At 40.6% G+C, this 23,595-nt stretch overlaps 1 protein-coding gene across 6 annotated transcripts in view; it reads right to left on the bottom strand.

Annotated features, from left to right (window-relative positions):
• The window catches only part of HIPK3 (homeodomain interacting protein kinase 3), a 94,142-nt gene that overhangs the window by 41,407 nt on the left and 29,140 nt on the right, over window positions 1-23,595 (bottom strand). For all 6 annotated transcript variants that reach the window (XM_087921184.1, XM_026705919.2, XM_087921187.1 and 3 more), the window contains exon 2: window positions 3,642-4,743. In XM_087921184.1, coding sequence (XP_087777310.1) covers window positions 3,642-4,743 — 1,102 coding nt within the window. The remainder of the gene's footprint in view (window positions 1-3,641; window positions 4,744-23,595) is intronic.

The following is a 23,595-nucleotide window of genomic DNA, read 5'->3' on the forward strand; positions in this document are numbered from 1 at the left end:
CTCCTCATCTGATCCAGGGTTTTAGCAAACTGTTTTTCTAAAGCAGCATGTCTTCATTTCTCAGCCCTGAGTTCAGATTTAGAAGTCTTCTTGGGGATTAAAGCCTTGGCCTTGATCTTTGCTGCAGCCTCTTGTTTTGCTGAATGACCTCTTTGTCTTCTTCTCTTCCTCATTGGGGCCTGAAAACCCTGTGCTTCTTCTAGGCTTTTGAGGTCCGACTGGGCCATTTCTCTCTCCATTTTCACCAACAAGGCAGACACAAAGGGTGCTGGGAGCTTCTCCTATGAGAGTGCCGCCTGTCGCGTGGGCCAGGTGAGCAAATTCAGCTGTGAGGCCCCTTTTTGGTCCTCCAACAAAATGGCGACCCACCACCCAAAATGGCCATCTGCCATGTGCACTGGCTCTAGGAAGCTTTGTTGCTTCACTCGCTCCCTAGGCTCTCTAGCAACCCCAAGCGATCAAACAAACACTTATCTTCTATCAGCTGAGAGGCAGCGAAACAAAGCTCTAAAAATCAGCTGTGGTCTTTTGTAATGCAGAGGGAACTGCGTGGGAGGCTTGCATTCCCTGGGTTCGCAGCTCCCTCGATGGCAACACTGAAGCCTTGACGCTGCAGGAGAGTGGATTCCCACTCTCCTTGTGGCACAGCTCAACTGGAGCCCCAGGAGCTGTGTCGAAGCTTTGAAACTGCTTCTCATCTGAAACTGCTTCTGTACTGTTTTGCTAATGATTTTTTGCTTTTAGCTCTTTCTCCTATCCAGAGACACTAGCTCTTTAGAGTAGAAGCTGAGTCAAAAACTGGGGAGCCAGGTAGGGGCTGGCTTTTTATAAAGTGGCAGACTCAGCTCTATGTCAGAGGGACGAGTCATATCCCATCCCTGGACTCTCCGCGTAGTGTGGATGAGAATTAGTTAGTTGTCACAAGATATCCACTTTTTCAATATTATTGTTTTCACTGTTTGTATTTGTCATTTGGAATGTTAGGGGAGGAATATACAATAAGATTATACATACAATAATACATACAATAAGGTAGGTGTGATAGCAAAAAACTTTAGAAACAATGGAACTTGATAATAATAATTAATAATGCCAGAACCCCTGATCAAGTGATAGATCTCTTAATGATAGAAAATTGGCTGGATTTATCTTTTTTCCTCTGTAATTTACATTTGTCAGTTGATCATTTGTATAGTGCAATCATAGAAATTATATACAATTTATACAAATGACATTTCTTCAAAGCTATTTGTTACTATCTGAAGTACTGTCTGAAAGCCAACAGCCTTTCCTCAGTTAAAGACATGCACTCTCACAATACAGTAAATCCACCTGTAGAGATTTCACTCAGTGTAGATGTAGTATGGCTGCATATTATCATTTATCCTTATTAATTTTACTCCATGTATGATGATGATGATGATGATGATGATGATGATGATGATGATTCTGTTGCTTTACATGTACACTGAGAGCTTCTGCATAGGAGACAAATTCCTTGAGAATCTAATCACCTTTGGCCAAATAAAGTATTCTGATAAATACTGCAAACATGAAACAGGCAATGTGTTCAAAAAGGGGAAGTATGAGAATGTGATTCATTACATTAGTCCCCGTTTAGTAATCAAACTTGTGAAGGGTATCTTGGTGGCTATGTCAAACCATGATTGTGGTTATGATTTTACTTCAGCTTTCCTTTGCTTTACAGACCTGCAAAGGTCATAAATGTGAGGATTGGTTGTAAAGTTACTTTTTCATCACCATCGTTAAGTGTGAATGATCACTAAGCAAGGACTATTTGTTTTTTTCTTACATTATTTTCTCTATCCAATCACTCAGAAATTATTGCAAGCCTTAGAAAAACACATTTGAGAGTCCATCCTATGTCAGGTCCCCCAAAATTCCCTTAGTAAAAGAGGCAGAGTATTGATAACTTACCAGACTTATGGAGAAGGGTTCACCATGACTGGCATCTAAAGGTATATAGTAATGTAAGAACCCAACGGTTAACTGATCTAGCTTACTTTTTTTCTCCTCATTCTCCCAAGAAAATCCAGGACTAGAAGGCTGAGAGATCAGGATGCTTGGGTTTGAAAAGAGGTTCCTCAATAGTAATGGGTCCTTACTTATAGTAACCTCTCTATCCAGTTAATCATCAGCTGCACAATGATCCAGACTCCAAAGGAGAAAAAGTAATTCCGAGCATGTATTGATATACATACACACTTGTTGGTACCTTCTTAAATGAGAATTTTTGAAGGGAATGTCAACAGGTGCAATCAACACAGCCATACAATCTTTTAATTAACTTTTCTTTTTGGAATTTGGATCATTGTACAGCCTTTCCAACCATTTAATGAGCAGCTGAAGCCAAAACAGCCTGCACTTATGAACAGAAAAACCTTCAACTGCAGAATACATTAGTGCTGGAGCTATAGTTGTATCAGACTTTTTCTCTTGCTTGTTTCATTTCTGATCTTTAATTTCTGTCTGACTACACTTCTCTATGACTTGTACCATTTACAGATGAAGTTACTGCTTTCCTACTAAGTCCCATTGATTAATGCATCATAACAAGAGGATGAGTACGGGAATAAAAATCATTATGAATTTCTGCTTTTTGTGTTAGGATTCCTTTAGCTCAGAAGGAATAGATGATTACAGGATAGACTTTTTTTGTCTTAGAGCGATGGAAGTTATAAGGGCATGATGAACCAAACCGAGCAGGACCATGTCATACGTATAGGCATTATAGTTGGCGAATGAAGTTAGACCTCCTTTGTAAAAGTTTACACTGCAGTTTTATTTTTTTTCCTGTTTGAAAATGGTGGATAACCAAGTCATTGGTTTTTAATCAAAGGAACTTGGGAATTATATAAAAAGGGGTGAAGAAGTTATAGAATACCCACCTGTTAGCTTAATGAACAATGTGGAATACAGGCAAACAAAACAAGGATGATTTATCCAAGAAAAAAAAAAAGGGATACATACCAGAACAAAATACCTTTGCTGGCTATATTGGAAACTTTCCCAAAATATCAAAACAAATTAGAAACCATTCTGATATCTGTAAACAATGTGTTGATCAGTTCTGAGAGTGCCTCATTTCCCCAGTCAGATAATCTCAGAGTACAGACTTAATTGTTTCCACTTGTACATAGCCTTTTTCACAGTGCTCATGTTTTTTATTCAATGTAATGTCAAGTTTTTACATGGTGCATAAGCAGACTCATCAAGGCTAGCTGCCAACTATCACTTCATGATCTGCCATCTCTATTATCTAAGCTGACTGGAGCTGACGGTGAAAAAAATATAAAGCATTTTTAGTTTTACAGATTTCCTTGTGGACAATACTCTCAACACTAGAAGTGAAAAAACATATTCAGAGAGTAAAAGCTAATAGTACTTTAATTATCCAGTATAATTTCTAATAATTATTCTAGTTATGTGCTTCTCAGGATCTGTATGCATAACAAAATAATAAAGTTCTACTTAATCAGTCAAATACTGCAAGAAGCTATTTCAAGAAGTATTCTTATCAAACTTTATGCATTTTGGATTGTGGAAAACAAACTAATTTAGTTAACATAAGTCAATGTAGAAAATTCAAAATTTTCAGGTGTAAGATAGTTGGTACGTACCTGTAATAGCGAGATTGCAAGTATGTTGAACAGACTGTCTTTGATACGTGACTAGCAGATCCAAAGTCAATTACCTTAACTCGGTAAGGCTGCCGTGCTGGATCCACCAACATAATATTTTCTGGTTTGAGGTCAGCATGTATTAAACCAAGACTTTTTAGTTTTTTCAGTGCAGTGGCCACCTGTTGCAGAATAGGCCGAATTACCCTTAGCTGAAGAGGACTAAATTTGTTTTGTTTCAGAAAGTCATACAAATTCTGTTCCAACATCTCAAAAACTAAGCAAGTATGATTATGATGTTGAAAGCACTCATAGGCTTTCACAAAATTAAACTCGTCAGCATTCTCTGTACTTAATCTTCCTAATATGCTCACTTCTATTTGTCCTTGACGTGCATAAGATGGGTGATTCTTCAGGATTTTGATTGCCACTATTTCATTTGTCCCTCTTTTCCAGCACTTTACGACTTGGCCAAAAGTCCCTCGCCCAAGGAAATCAAGAACCTCATAAGTACTTTTCGCAGAACATAATACCTCATGCTGCACTAACTGATAATCTCCATCACCACCGGTACCATTTGGTTTTGAAGCTGCAGTAGTTGTCATAACTGTCACTGGGTTTCCCAAGTTTGTTTGCAACATAGCAGGCAATATAGGCAGTTCATCAACAATCTGCATTGCGCCACTCTGGTTTTCTAACTCTTCACTCTTACGCTTCAATCCACATTGCTGGGGACGGTCCAAGATGTTCAACTCACTTTCCTGTGTCCCAGGCCAAGGTGCTTCCGCTTGAGGTCGCTGTGACTGCACTGCTAAGATTTTTGTAGCACCTGCAATAGTTTTTAAACCAACAGTACTGGTCGGCAACAAAAAAGTCTCTCTTTGAGGTCTGTCAAATATATTTGTAGCTTGCAAGAAAGCACCAACCCTACTGGGAGGCTGAGTGATTCCAAAATTGTTACCATTCAAATAGAGCTGCGGGTAGGCTCTTTCATGATATACACAACTACTTGGCTCCACTTTCAGTTTCTTCACATTAGAAAAGGCACTTGGCTGAGTTTGATAAATATATGATGGATAGACCAAGACTTGTGAGGCCATACCTGAAAAAGAGAGAACATATTAAGATACTCTGTTGCTTACCCTCTCTCCATATATTTATCTCTAAGTCTCTAAAAATAGTTAATCAAAAAGCCATGCCATTTTGTACATTAAGTACTGAAGCTGCTACATGGTTTATACATGAGTAATGGACAAATTTTCTCTGCTTTAGAGAAAATATACAGTGTACCAAAACAGATTTTGAATGTTTACCACTCAGCTAACTTTAAGTAAAAGTAACTTTCAAAAGTTACAGCACAGTGCTAATAGCAAATAGCTACTACGAAACTATAAGAGCAGAACCTATGTAAATCAATGTCACAAATGTGGAGAAGATTTATTGGCAAGTTTTTGCCAATAACTTTCATTGTGACTAATGTATATAAAAGAAACTTTGTTTTTCCAGAGTAATTCAATAATGGAAATCAATCAGCAATTAAACTACATGGCTTTATCACCACAGTAATAAATAAACTCTTTGATTCTTCCCAACTTATGATTCTATACAGATGGCCTTAAACATGCATCATCCAACCCAAACTCTTGAATTGGCCTCCTAAATCAAGAGACTCCTCTTTGGCCTTCAAAATTCTTTTTCCACTAGTTTCTTACGAGAATATACGTAAGAATTTAAAGGATATTCATCATTCTAATATAAAGATAGCAGTACAAAGGAGTATCTATTTGTTCCTAACACAATACAAAAAAAGTTTCAACCCAACACCTTTATATTTCTTTGTCTGTACCAATCTGTATGAATGATACAATGGTAGGTAAATAGCATATTGTATGAATTGAATGATCCTGCAAGCTTTTTTTTTTTTTTTTGGAAGTAAAGGTATGTTTCAAAGATTATAGTTTACATTTTGGATAGTAAACTGGGAGGATTATTTCTTTTCTTTTTTAAAAAACAAGTTTTATTTCAGTTTTCCACATTTTAAAAACATCTCTTTTTAATGAACAGTGTGATTACAGGTTCATCTTTACATAAAAATATCACCATGATTACATATTCAATTTTTATCTTCAACTTCTTATCCTAACAATACTTTTATACATTTTCTACTTTATTGTATTATTCAAAATGTTTGCCTCTTTAATTCACTTATATTTCACATATCTTCATAATTGTTAAACTTTATTACTTTTAACTGTCATATTTGCATATTTCATCACATATTATTACATGCATTCATAAAATCTAATTTAATCAATCATTCTATAAAATTAGTTTTCCTCTTAAATTACCAATTTTAAGCGTGCCACCTTAAATTTTACATATTCACTAATTATCTCCCCTTTTAATCTCAATGGATATTTAACCTTTATTACCTAGAAAATTGAAATTAATAACCCTTTTAAAACTACATAAACTTTTTTACTTGGAATGACAGAACCGACATGGAGCAGAAAACACCAGCATCTGATATCACATATCATTACAGCAGCAAGGATAGTGTTTGCCCAAAACTGGAAATCAACAATGACACCCACAGACCTGGCAATAACTAATAAAATCCACCAATGTGCAGAAATGGTTAGACTAACCATGTTATTAAAAAATAAGGAAGGGGGGGAGTTTTTTACAACCTGGAATATATGGTACAAATGGTTGTATAAAAAGTAGGTTAAAATGTTTAGTGAAACTGTTTAAACAAAAAACAAGGGAAAATGAAAATAAGGATAAATATATAGCTATGTATATATGTAAAGTAATATAATTAATTAAATATTGTATTATAATTGTAATAATAACCAAAAAAAAGTAAGGATCTAGGAAGTAAGTAATACATTTACTTGTAACAAATGTCATTGACACTTAAAAAATGTGCACTGCTATGAAAACATTGCAAAAATCTGAGAACGTTTCTCATATTTTTAAAATATATATTTTTTGAAACTTTCAATAAACATATTTTATAAAAAACTACATAGCAAATATAAATCAGATTCTGCAAGTTTTTCCCCTTCTTAAATTCATATTTACAATTTCAATATTCATAACTTCTCACCTTGCAGAATCCCCTTTTAAAATATTAGTTAGCCATTGTCTTTATGCATTCTAAATAAACAATTCCTTTTCATTTTTAAAAAAATTCCCATATTTCCTTGTTTCCAAATCCTGCTTCTTCTCCCATCTTTTCCCTTTCATTTCCCCCTTTTTTCTGCCACTCCAGTTTTTATCCCCCTCCTTATTTATAGCTTCCTTCCACCCTTCAATTTTCTGCTGTTTCTGTTTACCTTTTTTAATTTTACAGATATTCCCTTTTTTTTTTTCATATAAATTTTATTGAATTTACAATTAAAAAAATAACATAACAACATTACATAAGAAACAGGGAGAGAAAAAGGAGAAGAAGAAGTATAAAAGAGGGAAAAAAAACAAAAAAACAAAGAGACGGAAGAAAAAAGAAAATACGTTAAAACCAGACAAATATTCTTTTTGACAGTCTACAAGATCCAATTCTCCTACCTTACTTTAAATATACACATCTTATCGCTATTTATGGATATTTATGCTTATTTATGCTCATTGAACAGTTTATCTCTGATATAACCAATTATACCATGCATTCCAATTATTATCAAATGCTGAAGACTCTTTATTTTTAAGAGCTATGGTTAAATTGTCCATTTCTGCGCAGTCACATATTTTCTGAATGACCAATTGATCTGTAGGTAAACGGGATGATTTCCAGCACTGGGCAAATGCTAATCTGGCCGCAGTTAGAATATGAATTATTATGTATTTCGTCTTTTTAGGAAAATGTTTATCAGAGATCCCTAGTAGGAAGAACTCTGGTTTGTATTCAATTTGATCTTTGGTTATCTCCTCCAGCCATTTTCTAATTTTTTGCCAGTATTTCTGGGCTTCTTTACAGGTCCACCACATATGAAAGTAGGTTCCCTCTATGTTTTTACATTTCCAACATTTTGGACTAGAGTTTGGGTTCATTTTCGCTAACCTCGAAGGGGTAAGTGCCATCTATATAACATTTTATACATATTTTCTTTGTACGCCGCAGATTTCGTAATCTTAATGATTCTATTCCAGATCTTTTCCCATTCTGTTAATGTAATGCTTCTTCCAATATTCCTACTCCACATTATCATGTTCCCTTTCACTATCTCTTGCTCTAATTCTACCTCCAATAAATATTTATAAAATTTAGAAATATTCTTTTATTTGATCCTAATAAGATTTTATCTAGGTGTTGTAATTTGCTATAAATTCCAAACTCTTTGATATCTTGTTTGTATCTACTATGGATTTGTATATATAACCACTGATCAATTTTAAATCCCTGTTCCTGTAAGTCCTGTCGAGTTCTTAGTTTCCCTAAAGGATCTAATAAATCTTTATATTTAGTCATTTTTGTTATATCCAAATTGTTGGGATGAACCATTGCCTCCATTGTTGAAAGCCAAATCGAATTTTTAAATAATGTTTTTTTACATATTTTTTCCAATTAGTTAATAGTGAATCTCTAATAAGATGTCTATGAAAGTACGCCTGTTTAGTTTTCCCCACATCCCATAGAAATGCGTGCCATCCTCTCTGAAGGTCGTGCCCTTCCAAGGCTAGAGTTCTTTTATTCCGTAAATTGACCCAGTCTTTTAACCATAGTAAGTTGGCTGCCCAATAATATAATTCCCAGTTTGGAAGCGCTAGCCCACCTCTACTTTTGCATCTTGTAAGGCCTTAATACTGATTCTAGCTTTTTCCCTTGCCAAATAAATTTAAGAGTTACCTTATTTATATCATCAAAAAAAAATTTTGGTAATTTTATTGGGATTGTCTGGAATAAGTAAAGGAGTTTTGTTAAAATGTTCATTTTGATTGTGGCAATCCTGCCCAGTAAAGAAAGCTGCAACTTATTCCAGGATTCTAGATCTTTCTTAATTTGCTGTAACAGTTTATCATAATTATTCTCTTTGAGTGATTTACTATGTGGTGTTAACCATATGCCTAAATATTTGACCTTTTTGTTGCCTGTATCCCCATGGTTTTTTCTAATTCTTTCCTCTGGTTCTCTGTTAGATTTTTAGTCAGTAATTTCGTCTTATTTCTGTTGATCTTTAGTCCTGCTACTGAACCATATTGTTCTAGTTCTTTTATTAGATTATGTCCTTTCTCCATGGGATCCTCTAGGAAGAAAACCATATCGTCTGCAAACGCCTGTAATTTATATTCCTCTGCCTTGACCCTTACCCTTGAATTTCAGGATTTTGTCTTATCTGCGTTAACAATGATTCTAAAGCAAATATAAATAAGAGGGGTGAGAGAGGGCAACCCTGTCTAACGCCCTTTTCAATGCTTAGTGGGCCTGTTTGTTCACCATTAATTAGTATATTGGCTTGTTGGGTATTGTAAATTGTTGTGATAATATTCTCGAATTTAGTGCCCAGATTCATGTTACAGATATTCCCTTTTTTATTTAACTTCTTATGTCTCATATTTTTATTTCCCATTCTTCTCCTCCTTCTTTTCAGAGTTCTTTGTTCCCAATGATAGTTAAAAATGGCCTCTTCTGTAGTCAGCTCCACCTCATCTTCCATCTTTTGTCTTTGCTGTTCATATTCTAAGATCTCGTTTTCCAAGAATTTTAAAGTATAAGCCAGTGGTTCACCTTGTTCTTGTAATGTTTCTTTCATGTTTCTGAGTTCCATTTTTAATTCCAGAGATATTACCATTTTACAAATTTTTGTCTAGTAATTTAATCCAAACAGTGTCTATGAAGTTAGTTTCCAACAGTCAGCTTTTGTTTTATTCCTCTCAAAGGGGAGTTGGTTCTTACCTGATATGCCCGTGAGCACCCAGTAGTGGGAGGTGCTCCAGTCTCTGCATTCATAGGCTGAGTTTGAATTGAGGAACACTCCTCCTCCTCCACGTGACTCCTCCATAGCGTTCCCCAGTTTTGCGAAGATGAGAAGAAAAAAACCTTGATCTCATCCTAACTACCTAATGGTTCACTGGCCGAAACAAGATCCCCCATTAGACGGTGAAATTTGGGTGGGGCTGGATGCTCTTCGCAGCTCAAAGAGAACGGGCGTATCAGGTAAGAACCAACGCCCCTTCTCCTCGGAGCTGCGAAGAGCATCCAGTAATGGGACATGCCAAAGCTTGGCCTGTCCTACGGGAGGGACTCCGTCTGGTCCAGAATCTCCTCAGGGTCTCTGAGGACCCATTGTAGGACTCGTCTACCAAAGGAGGCCTCTGCCGAGGCAAACACATCAATCTCGTAGTGTCTGATAAAAGGTGACGGGGATGCCCAGCAGATTTCAGTTATTGATGCCTGAGTGGCCCAAGCTGCTGAAGTAGCCGCACTTCTAGTGGAATGAGCTGTTATACCACTGGGCACTTGCAGGGCTTGTGACAGGTATGACCTAGTTATTGCTGCTCTGATCCAGCGGCCTATTGTGGACGGTGACACTTTGTGACCCAGCGTCTTGGGCTGAAAGGAAAGGAATAAGGCCTCCGATTTCCTAAAGGGCTGTGTGTGCTTGATGTAAATTTGCAGACCGCGTCTCAAATCAAGTTTGTGCCATTGTCTTTCCCTTTCCCGCGAAGGCCTGGGACAAAAGTTTGGAAGAATGAGTTCCTGCGCTCTGTGAAAGGCTGAATTGACTTTGGACAAAAAGGTGGGGTCGGGCTGGAGAACCACCCGATCAGCATGAAATACGCAGAGGTCACTTCTAATGGGTAAGGCTGCGATTTCTGATATCCAATGGGCGGATGTAATGGCTACAAGGTACACTACCTTAAATGTCAAAAACTGGAGGGTTGACTCCCTTAAGGGTTCAAAGGGGTGTTTAGTGAGTGAAATAAGAACTTTGTTAAGGTCCCAGGGTACCGGTGTACAGTTGGAGGGTGTAAATTAGTGGCTCCTCTAAGGAAGGCCTGAATACGGGGGTGATGAGAAAGGGAACCAACGCCGTCGCAGGAAATTACAGTTGTTAACACTGCAACCTGTTGTTTCAATTTATTAGGGGATAGCCCTTTACTGAGTCCCTCCTGAAGGAAGTCCAAAATTTGAGCAACAGAAGGAGAGAGTGGGTTAATTTGGGATTTGTGACACCATTTACAGAAAATGGACCATGTGGCATTGTAGATTCAAATGGTTAAGGGCCGTCTGGCAGCTAAAATAGTGTCAATGACCTGGCTAGAGAAATTTTCTCTCTTCAAGCGGTCCCGCTCAACCTCCAGACGGCTAATTGGAGCCATTGAGGATCCGGATGCAGAAGGGGTCCCTGAGACAGTGAGATCCTGTCTGGTGGGATCCTCAGGGGGGGCACTGAGTGGTTGCGGAGGTCCGCAAACCATGGCTGTCTGGGCCAGTAAGGGGTCACCAGAAGCAGCTCCGCTTTCTCGTGTAGCAACTTCTGGATAACCCTGGGCACTAGAGTTAGTGGGGGGAATGCGTACAGGAGCCCTGTGGGCCAGGCGCAGCGTAACGAGTTGTGATTCTCCACCCCTTGGGATGGGTACCTTGAGAAGAATCTCGGGAGCTGAGCATTGAGTGGGGATGCAAAAAGGTCCACTACCGGTTGCCTGAAGATTGTTGCCGCCTCCCTGAACAGTGACGGGTGGAGGCGCCACTCTGACTGGTCTATGGTGGCCCTGCTTAACCAGTCTGCTTGGGTATTTGATACTCCCAAGATATGTTCCGCCCTGATGGAAAGGAGATTGCTCTCCGCCCAACGGCAGAGGCGCTTGGCCTCCCTCATTAATCATATTGATTGTGTGCCTCCCTGCCTGTTTATGTGTGCCTTGGCTGTCACATTGTCTGTTAGGATAAGAATGTGTCGTCCGCGTACCTGGGGGAGGAAGCTGCACAGGGCCAGGTGTACAGCGTGAAGTTCCAACCAGTTTATGCTGCATAATTGCTCTGTTGCCGGCCATCTGCCCTGGGATGTGAGTGATTGAACGTGAGCGCCCCATCCAAATAGACTGGCATCTGTGGTAAGAGTGAGCCTTTGGGGCTCCTTGAAGTAATGGCCTTTGTTGATAGCCAGTTTGGCCCACCAGAGGAGGGACGTGAGGACCTTTGGAGGTACCCTGACCATGTGTTTTGAGTTGCTTCTGCCAGATCTTTGGTACGGAAGCAGGAACCACTGCAGGAATCTGGTGTGTAAAACGGGCCCAGGGAACAATAGAAACGCATGAAACCATTTTTTCTAATAACTTTGACAAATCTAGTAGAGACACCCTTTTAGATCGCCTGATCTCTCTAACAGATTTTTTGATACTGAAGAGTCTTTCCGAGGACAGGAAAACCATCCCTTTCACCATGTCAATCACCGTGCCCAGATGGGTTATACGGGTAGATGGAGATAATTGGCTCTTTTTCCAGTTTATAAGAAACCCATGCTCTTGGAGAGCAGCTAGGGTAATTCGGGTGTCCCTCTCTGCTTGATGTTTAGAGGGGGACAGGATGAGGATGTCGTCCAGATAGCAATGGAGACGCACAGGGAAGTTCCTAAGATGGGCCGCTAGTGTAAAGGTCCTGGGGGTCGAGGCTAATCCAAAGGAAAGGGCCACATATTGAAAGTGATGTTTATTATAACAAAATCTTAGGAATTTGTAATGGGAAGGCTGAATTGCAATGTGCAAGTACACCTCTGACAAGTCTATGGACGTGAGCCAGTCCCCTTGTCTGGTTCCCAGGAGAATGGATTGTAACGTATGCATCTTAAATTTGCGGTGGTTCAGGTAGCGATTGAGTCGTTTTAAATCTAATATTGCCCTCCACCCCCCCCCCCAAATGTTTTGGGACCACAAACAGGTGAGAGTAAAAACCCCGCCCTCGTTGTGTGGACGGGATGGGTTGGATGGCTTTTATGTCAAGGAGATACTGGACAGCGGAATCCATTAGATTACGCTTGGTGTGGTCTCTGGAAAGAGGAGATGCCATGAAGAAGTCGGGGTGTGTGGACTGAAACTCAAGGGCAAGACTGAATCTAATGGTGTCTCTGACCCAGGCATCAGAGGTAGAGGACTCCCATTGACCGGTGAAATATTTAAGACGCCCGCCAATGGGAAGGGAGTGTCGTGGCCTATCTTGGGCGCCGGAAGGGTCTGCTTCCTGATCCCCGAAAGGGCCTTTTGTAACTGCCGCCCCTTCTATTCCTGTTGCCCGAATCGGCACGATCCTGGGGTTGGGCCGACCTAAAGGATGGGGGTCTTTGGTACCTGGGTGAGAAAGGAGTCTGGTAGAAGGGCCAAAAGGACCCTCTCCGAAAGGGCTGTGAGGTTCTGGGTTCTGATCTCTGCATGAGAGAGGGGAGAAATTTTTTCTTACTCCGGCTCTCAATCAGTAAGGGGTCTAGAGCCAGGCCAAATAATTTGCCTCCCGCAATGGGAGTGGAAGCCAATTTGACCTTGTTCTTAACATCTGCCTGCCAATGTCTCAGCCAGAGCAGACGACGGGCTGTGACGTGTGATGTGATTGCTCTGGTGGAGAATCTGACTGAATGGTAAGTGGTGTCAGCCGAGAACTCTGCTGCAGGCGTGAGCTTAGCGATGTCCTGGTGCGCCCTGACGTTGGATGCAGGGACGTGTTGTTTGAGCTGGCAGAGCCATTGAATCGATGACCTTGTGAAGAAAGATGCGGCCGTAGCCGATCTAATGGCCCAGGCATCAGATTGGTGTGCCCGGCGCAAGGCCAGCTCGGCCCGCTTGTCTTCTGGTTTCAGGGCCTCCAGAGCGTCACTGGGGGTTGAGGAGGAGGCTAGGCCCACTATGGGTTCGTCAACCTCAGGGGTACTCAGTAGTTTAGAGAATTCTGGGTCCAGATTGAAAAATCTCTTATCATGGCCAGACGGGGCTGGAGGCGCCCCTGCAGAGGCCAGCTGTTTTGACACCAGATCAGAGAAAATGGGTGGAGTTGGGATGACCTCGGCCTCCACCACGGGCTGTTTAAAGATAGAGTCATCTGGCCCCTCCGGGACTGCAGGAGGGAGGTTAGAGGGTGACTGCATATTTAGGCCTGAGATATTCTTGGCCTTGCATAGTAGGGACTTATATAAGTTTGGCTTGAATAAGCCCACAAAGGCAGGCTGATCGGAGGTGAGACCCTCGTCCTTGGACATCTCCCCTTCCAATGGCTCCGCCTACAATAGGGGCTCGCTGTACTGCATAGACCCCAAATCGAAATCTTCATCTTCTCTGAATTGATCCAGACTCCCTTCCTCTTCCTCCTCCTCCCGTTCTGTAAGAGGGATGTCCCTCTGCAAGTGTACCTGACCATGGGGTAGTTCCGATCTGGACAAGGATCTTACAGATTGAGATTCGTGGTCAGGGGCCATCGGGTAGAGACCGGGCCTGGTTATCTGCTGGAGTCCTTCTGCGATCCCTTGGTGGATAGCCAACTCCATCCAGGATCTCACTTTCTCTGGAACCTCGCCTATGAGTGAGTCCTCTTGGCGTAGGCCAGCGGCTGTAGGGGTGAAGGTGGCTTCAGGTGCCCGTCTAGCCGGTGTTCCAGGAGCTGGAGCCTGTTGACCCTGTGAGGGCGAGCTGTGCCTGGATAAGGAGGAATAATCTAGAGGGGGGGTGAGCAGAGGGAGAGGGAGAGGAGGGTGGGAGGACCGGAGGCCCTGTACATGACTCTCTGGTGCATCTGTCAATCTCTTTTTTCAGTGCCTTGTGGCATCTTAAGGCATCCCTCTGGGAGGCTTTGGAGGTCTCCTTAGCCTGCCTGCGCAAATGATGGGTTTTGGCTTTGGCCTTCAAAGAAGGTCCTCTGGAAGAATTACCATCTGCCATTTCAATAAGTAATAAGTAATTGCAGGATATGATAAGAGTCAATTTGAGGCAGTTGGCACACCTAGGGACCGACCTGCAACAAGGCCAGGTGCCCTAATAATTATTTCATGTCCCCCTTTTGGATTTTTTTTATATTAAATTTTTTTTATTATGTGTATATATATATATATATATATATATATATATATATATATGGGTATAGAATATGAAAACTGAGATGTACTGCAGTAATATTACTCTGATAATAAAGGTATTGTACTGCTCAGGAGAGTGATAAAATCGTTATCTTGGCGATATACAATTAGCTCTTTGTTCCAAAGATAACAGAGGTTTGATGCCAATAAAAAAATAAAATAAGTAGGTGGTCCAATCAGCCAAATATGAACGCCTGAGGCCTAATAAGAAGAGGAACTAGGGCCTCCAGCAGCTTCCTTCCCAGGCGAAACTGGGCGGGTGATGTTGCTGCTACTACTGCGCCTGCTGAGTCAAGCTGTGGGATAAGCCAACAACTCTTGAAATAAATAGATCAGCCTCAAGTGCCAAGTATGGCTATATGAGGTGAAAAAGCTCTGAAACAGGTCTATGGGTCCTGTATCGTTGAGCTAAGTTTGCACCGCAGAGGAACACTGACAAACAAAATGGTGCCCGGCCATGAGGAGGCTCCCAAAATGGCGGACGCCTACGACGCGAGGGATTCGGGGCCTCTCAGCAGCAGATTTTCCTCCCCAAGGACAAGCCAAGGCTTGAAAAACAATGAGAGGGGCAGGAAAGGGAGAGATTATCTCTTCCCTGTCAAGGCGGCGTTCGGTGTGGGGGGGAATTAAAGGAATGATTCAAATGAAGGCAATTCAAGCCGCTAGCAGAAAATGAAGGGAAAACGAAGCGGCAAGAAAGAAACGGCAGGGTACGGAGTTTTGGCTATGGGGGACAGTGCAAAGGCACTGCTAACCCTCCCCTTTGCCACCCTCTGGGGCGTAAAAACGCTTCCCTGGGGTAAATAGAAGTTCAGATTAGACAATTGCACAGGGCTAAGGGAGAGAGAGAAACAATCCAACCTGTAAACGAACAAAATTGAACCAGAATAGAGAATTCCTCAATCGTCCAAGGAACTCGTCAATGTACTGCCTGTCTCGCACGAGGCTGAGCAAAAACTGGGGAATGCTATGGAGGAGTCACGTGTAGGAGGAGGAGCGTTCCTCCATTCAAGCTCAGCCTATGAGTGCAGAGACTGGAGCACATCCCACTACTGGATGCTCTGAGCAGCTCCGAGGAGAATTTTGAGTTCATAACTAGTCCAAATCCAAATCCAGCCAAAATCAAAAATTAATCCCAGGGCAGAATCTTTCTACTTTTCTCTTTGTTTCAAAGTTTTAATTTTTCAAAGATCCTATTATATTGTATCAATGTGCCTTAAGATTTTTTAGAAGCAGAATCTTTTAGTAACAAAACAAATTAACTTTAACCATTAGATGGCACTCTTTATCATAACAAATCTTCACCCTGTTTTTTCCCTCTCTGTTCGGGGCTTTTAAAACCACAGTTTTCAAAAAAAAAATAATCAAATCCAATTAATCCAAATTAGTTAAATAATTTTTTTCTTCCAGCTTCTATCTTTTCCGGTTCAAAGCCCCACCGCTGTCAAAAAACAATTCACACCCCTTTTTTTTCTCCTTTCTCTTCACCACTTAAAGTCCTTTTTTAAAAAATTCTGAAAGATTAATCCTTGGGTACCTTTCATTTGATTATAATGTCCATTTCTACTGCTGTCCACTCCTTTCTCTCTCCTGCACAATTTTATTCCAGTTTACCCTTCCCCTTCAGGGTGGCCATTTTAGACCACCGCTTCAGACGTCTTCGGGAGGGAACTTTGCCAAGCCAGGGAAGTGTTTTGCGAACCTCCTCTACCCAGCTGATGGTCTCCCCTTCCTCCGCCGCCCCTAGAAGGCGGCTTCTGCCCCAGATCTACCCAATTGGGGCTCTCAGACAAAGAAGCATGGACCAAAGCCATGGACAATCATGGTCAGCGGTCCGTTTTCGGGGAAGTCCAAAACCAGAAACCTATTATTTCTGACTCTTAGGTACACTGCAGATCTTGTATGTTAAACAGAGATACCAAGTGACTTCAGTGCTTATGAAAGTTACACATTTTGTTCTATTACTATAAAGCATGTTGAAACGGGGAAAGCTTTACCTTTCCATAAGTGTATGCTGCTACTCAAGAGTGCCTTTTCAAGGGAAGAAGGAAAGGAAGATAAGTTACAAAGGTTTGGAGCAAGATGTAAAGAAACAGGACCTATTCAGAGACAATGGGTGAAAATCTAACTGAAAAAGGGATTCTGTGAAGGTACATAAGATGGTATTGTTATATTTGTAATAGAAATAATGTTAGAAAATTGGAAACAACATATGATTAAAAAGAGGGATAAAATGGTGTAATTTAGTGAAAGTTTTGTGAACAATATAAATGAAATAAAATAAATGAGAGAATTGAATTAGGAAGGAACAGGAACGTTTTAATTACTCAATGTTTTATAAAATATAAGTGAAGTGGGGGGGAACTATGGAAAGTTTATAAGTGTTCCCATAGAAGTATGATATTTATCTGAAAAGTAATGTGTAAAATGTTAAGATTTAAATGAATATTAATATTAATGATAGAATTGAATTGGTATGGATTGTTGTTCTAATTATATTATACATTTATAATTTTTTCTTTTTATAAAAATACAGTGTGTAGTTTTAGAAAGTACCAAGCAGAATCTGAACGGAAGTTATGTATTATATTAAGTGTTATAATTTTAGGGGAAAGATATAAAGGCGTCATACTCCAATCAGTGATTACAGGAGAAATTTTGTTTAATGAGAAAAGATAGTAGACAGTTGAAACAGGACAGACAAAGAATATAAATATAATGATTTGAATTGAGATGAAATAAATAAAACAAAATTAAGAAAGTTAAAAGAGGGGAGAAGCTATATCAAAAATGTAGAATAGTAACAAGATATGGAATGGAATATACAAACGAGCATGAACTTGAATTTGTGTCTGTACGAAGAGATGTAATCCGGGATTATGCTGCTTTCAAAAAAGATGTTTTTATGTTTTATGTTTTGTTTGTTTATGTTTGTTTTCAAAAATCAATCAAATTTTCAAAAAAAAAGAGTGCCTTTTCAGAGGATAGGCTTTGTAAAGATACAGAGAAAGGGAAGAATGAAAACAAATGAGGCTAAGTTGCTGTTTTATTGCAAAAGTTTAAGAGATCTGAAAGTCAACTGTGCATGGATACAAACACTTGCATTTATTCCTAGTTCTGCAGTTTCAAACTTCTGGGAAAAAGACAGAACAAGATTACACTTTTAAATAACTACTACCCACACAAAAAATAACAATGAAATGATTTTACAATCAAATTCTTTTTCCAAATAGCTCTGGATTTTCTTTCAAAATTAGCCAGCTTGCTTCTGAATAAAATTCAAAGGCTGGGTTGTCACCTATAAAATCCTACATGGCCTAGGGCCTGGCGACTTGAGGGACCACGTGTCTCCCATACTACCACTCTGATCTTGCAAGGTTGGGTTCCTGTGATTACAATACCATATTTCAGGACATCACATCTATATAGAAGTGCCTGCCTTCCAGAATGAGGTCTCTGCATGTCCTGGCTCTGCTGTTGTTCAGAAGAGCAACGAAGTCATGGTTCTTCACCCAAGCCTTTAGCAATGGAGATTGAGAACCCTTGCTTCATTCCATCTTCTTTTGCATTATCCATCTTTTTTAAAAATTAATTTGATTTACTGTAATTTCTTCAATTACTGTGAACTGCCTAAAATAACTGAGAGTCAGGCGGTATACAAATGTAATAAATAATCATTATTATTTCAATATTTTTATTATCAATATTTATTCTGAAAAGAGTCACAATGCTTGAATAAATTCATTGTTCACAGTTTGTGAATCTGTAATAGGGAATCCAGCAATCTAACTGATATATCATTTTCTTTGTTTTTACTTTGTTAATTGAGTGGACGTGCTTTTGGATTAATAAAAAAAGAACTGCTTTGTTAACAATAAGCAAGTAGGCTAAAGAATTTAAATAATAATAATAAACAGATCCTTTATCAATATAGGAGACAATTCATTACAGCGAACAGACTACCCACCTACTCATATGACATTTTAAGAAAATGAATTTTGCCAAAGAGAAAAAAGAGATCTGAAGGAATAACAACAAATTATTTGTAAAAATGGTTAATATAAGTTATATACCTATCTTCTGATCTCATGAGTAATAACAAATCCAATGTAGTTTGCCAAACGTTCTCAAATGGAATTAACATGATCTTAAAGCAGCATTTCTCAACCTTAGAAACTTTAGGTTGTTGTGGACTTCAACTCCCAGAATTCCCTAGCCAGCATGCCCACACAACTTAAGGTTCCCAAGACTGAGAAACACTGCCATAAGGCTTCAAGCTCTGTTGAAATTGATGGAGGAATGGGAGAGTCAATTAATTAAATTTCTGAGTTATTTCTTTAATGCCCCACATTGACTTGAATCAAACCTAAATTAAATTTCTGAATATGGAATATCGATTTCTAATACTAACACAACAATATAGAAACCATATTCAACTACAAAGCAAGAACTGTTCCTCAAAAAATGTTACTACTATAGGCAAAAGATAGCCTGGTACAACCACCTCATATACAAAAGCTGAAATTTATGTTATCATATTAAGCTTTTACCATCATGGCTGAAAATAGAATATTAGCTTATGAGAGGTAGAATAGCTCATGCAGCATACATAGCTCAGAGTAATGATCATCTTACTATTGCTATGACTATAAATGGACATATAAAGTATTTACTCATAATTCCATATCCTCCACCTAATGCCTGTTCAACATATTAAGCTATTTTCCTAACCAATCATAGCCAAATGTGGTTCAAACATGAAACTGATGACCACCTTAAGATCACTGCTTCGCTTCTCAGTCTATAAGGGCAAGTGATGCAGTCATATTAACAATTAACCAGGAGTACCTGGCCTGGCTCAACTAGAGATAAATGGAGCTGGATATCAGGCATTTTCTGCTTAAATAAATCACAACTGATAATCTGAACTATTACAAGAAAATTAGAAAATGTAGCCAACAATATAAATATACCAAACACAGTTATACAATGTAAATATAGTTGTGATCTTTAGAAATCTCAACCTATAAATTATATCTTGGAAATTCTCCTTGCTTACTCTCTAGCTGCTAAATACTGATTTCAAATCGTTTTAACTTTTGCATTATTAACTTTAGACTGCCAATTTATAAGTTTTAGTTAAATTCTCAAATGAAGACAGAAGTTCCTACATGTTATAGTGAACAAGTGTGAGGGTTAAATGAAAAGTAATGTATCTACCTCAATAACTTTAGTTTAAATAGGAATAGTTTAATAAATGAAACAGGAAAATCCTTGAAATGAGCATCCCCCGTTCCTTATATGTACTTCTCTATATAATCACCACCATTTGCTATCTATGCATATTCTATCAAAAATGAGTGTCTTAAAGTCGTCACAAAAGAACTCTACACTTTACTTGTTCAACCATGTCCTGATATGTTTTGCACCTATGCCACATTGAAAGAATTAAGCAGAATACAGAAGCACAAGAATGAAATGTTGACTGCAACATGAGAATGCTAGATTCACACCTCATAAACCACCAAAAATGCAATTGTGAATGTGGATCACGCCATCATTTCATCTGCTATGCAATCCAGACTTGGTGCCATGTACTTTTACTTTTTCCCCAACCTGAAGGAATACCTTTGTGGACATCTCCATCTCAAAGGAAAAGATGGAGAGGACTGTCAAGACCTGAATGAAGAGACAGAGGATGGAGTTCTTTCATGACAACTTATAAGAAATTTGTCCATCCTTAGCAAAAAATTGAATGGTGATGATAATGTGGAGAAATGGGTGTTTGCATAATTATCTGAAAACGTCCTTTCTATCTACACTGCAAGAGAGTCCAGGATGGGTTAGACTCTTCCCTGTGATGCCATAGAGCTGAATCTGCCTCTACATAAAAAGTCAGCCCCTAGCTGGATTCCCAACTTTGGCAAAGATACTTGACAGACTTTAGTGTGTTTCTCTGGAAGCTAAAAAACAGAACAATCATACCTTACCAGAACCGGATGCAATAAGGGTGTGGCTGGACTCTCTTGCAGAATAGATAGAAAGGACAATTATACCAATGCCCATTCTCATCCACGCTGCATCGAGAGTCCAAGATGGGACATACTAAAGCCTACATGTCCACAGGAGGGCCATTGTCCGGTTTGCTTACACCAATTGTGGGACCACCCTCTGGAGCACCTGTCTGCCGAAAGCTGCATTAGCAGAGGCAAGAGTCCAGTCGATAGTGTCTGATGAAGGGCAACGGAGATGCCCATGTAGCCAGCCACTCTGCAAATTTCTTCAAGAGATGCCTGAGTAGCCCAGGCAGCAGAAGTCGCGGCACTTCTGGTGGAGTGAGCCGTCAAGTTTTTGGGCACTGAGAAAGCCAAAGTCTTGGAGGCATTGGAAATACACCCCTTAATCCATCTACTCAAAGTGGGGGAAGAGGCCTTGTTCCCCAAGGAAGATGGAGAAAAGGACACAAACATAACTTCAGTTTTTCTAAATGCTGCAGTACGCTTCATGTATATTTGAAGTGCTCTCCTGATATCTAACATGTGCCACTTGCACTCCAACTTGTGGTGTGGCTGGGGGCAGAAATCTGGCAACACAATGTCCTTTGACTGATGGAACCAGGTATTAATTTTTGGGATAAATGAGGGATCTAAATGAAGAACAACCCTGTTCTCATGAAAGGTACAGAGATCCCGTCTGACTGAGAGAGCCGCCAGGTCAGACACCCTCCTGGCTGAAGTAATTGCCATGATAAAAACCACCTTAAGGGTCAAGAATTGAAGTAACACCGACCTGAGGGGTTCAAATGGAGGCTCCATCAGATCCTGAAGCACCTTCGGGAGATCCCACAAGGGTTACCTATAGACCACATGGGAATGGAGGTTCAAAGCCCCTTTTAAAAGCCTATGGACCGATGGATGATAAGACAGGCAAGGATATGTAACCCAGGACAAAACTGATAAAAGGGCTGCTTCCTGGCGGCGCAGGGTATTAGGTGCAAGCCCCTTTTCTAGCCCATTTTAAAGGAAGAGCAACACTTCTGCTACAGAAGCTGAGGTGGGATTAAGGTTATCCCTCAAGCACCAGGTACAGAACGCTTTCCAGGTGGCATCATAGATGCACGTTGTAGAGGGTTTATGAGAAGCCTGGACAGTGTGGATAACCTTATCAGGAAGGTTGGCCTCCCTGACATGTTGCCTCTCAAGTGCCACATGATCAATCTGAACCACTACAGGTCCGGATGGAGTAGGGCTCCCTGATGCAGGGAGATTCTGTTGGCTGGGATCCTCCACAGTGTGACTACAGACAAGTTTATCAGATCCACAAACCAGGGTCTCCTAGGCCAATAAGAGGCCAGGAGAATTAGCTCCACCTGTTCCTCCAACATCTTCCAAATGACTGCAAGAATGATGGGAAGAGGGGGAAAGGCGTAGAGGAAACCTAGGGGCCATCTGCTCCAAAGCACATTGGTCCCCTCTGCTCCCTGAAAAGGAAATCTGGTGAAAAACCTGTTTACCTGAGTGTTTTGGGAATGGCAAAAAGATCTACTGCTGGAACCCCAAAGAAGAGAGAAAGATCCCTGAATAAGGAAGGATGGAGGCTCCACTCTGCATGGTCAATCTTGCTCCGACTCAGCCAGTAGGCTTGGGAGTTGTTAACCCCAGAGATGTGGTCCACTCTGATGGAAAACAGGTGCCTCTCCGCCTACCGTCCCAGATGTTCGGCTTCCCTCAGCAGGGCCCTGGACCTTGTCCCCCCTTGTTGGTTGATGTGTGCCTTTGCAGCCACATTGTCCGTCATCATCAACATGTGTGACCCTGTCACCAAGGTCCTGAAATGTTTCAGTGCCAGAAAGATGGCTCTGAGCTCCAGCCAATTTATGGGGCAGGTCCTGTCCACCCAAGACTAACTCCCTTGGGCTATATTGCTGACTAGATGGGCGCCCCAACCCTGGAGTCTGGCATCTGTGGTGAGCAGAATTCTCTCCGGTTCCTTGAATGGATGGCCCCTCCTAATTGCCGGAGATTGCCATCACTTGAAAGAGCGAAGGATCTGTGGTGGAACCCGGACCCTGGAAGAGGTGGCTGGTTCCTGCAGGAACCATTGAAGAGATCGAGAATGGAGTCATGCCCATAGGACGATGCCAATGCAGGAGATCATTTTTCCCAGTAGTTTGGACAGCAGAGACAAGGGGACAATGTGTTGTTGAATCTGACGGATGGTCTTGTTGAGGCTTTCCCCATGATCTGGAGACAGAAAGACTTGGCACAGGGACCTATTGATGACCGTGCCCAGGTGGAGTAACTGGGTCGTGGGAGAGAGATGGCTTTTCTTGGAGTTGATAGAAAACCCGCAGTCTTATAGGCACTGTAGTGTAGTTAGGAGGTCTCGATATGTGGAGTGAAGGATGTTGACTGAATCAAGATGTCGTCCAGGTAACATTGGATTCTCACTGGAACAGCCCGAAGTGAAGATACCAATGCCACCAGAACCTTGGTGAAGATCCTTGGAGCCAACAAGAGCCCAAAAGGAAGGGCTCGGTACTGGAAGTAGACGTTCTGATAACAGAAATGAAGAAACTGGTGGTGATGGGGCCAGATGAGGATATGGATGTAAGCCTCTGTGAGGTCAATGGAGGAGAGGAGGTCACCCTCCCAAATGCTCTCTAGGATCGAGTGCAGGGTCTGCATTTTAAACCGCTTGTATGGGATAAACTCGTTCAAAAACTTGAGGTCGAGAATGGCCCTCCATCCCCTGATGCTTTTGGACCACGAAGAGCCAAGAATAAAGGCCAAGCCCTCATTGATCCACTGGAACCAGTTGAATGGCCCTTATGTCCACCAGGTGTTGGATGGCCGATTCCATAAGGGCCCATTTCGAACTATCCTGAGAAA

Source organism: Pseudonaja textilis, chromosome 1 (genome assembly GCF_049901715.1).
Source record: "Pseudonaja textilis isolate UNSWEBS1 chromosome 1, rPseTex1.2, whole genome shotgun sequence".
Classification (NCBI taxonomy): Eukaryota; Metazoa; Chordata; class Lepidosauria; order Squamata; family Elapidae; genus Pseudonaja; species Pseudonaja textilis.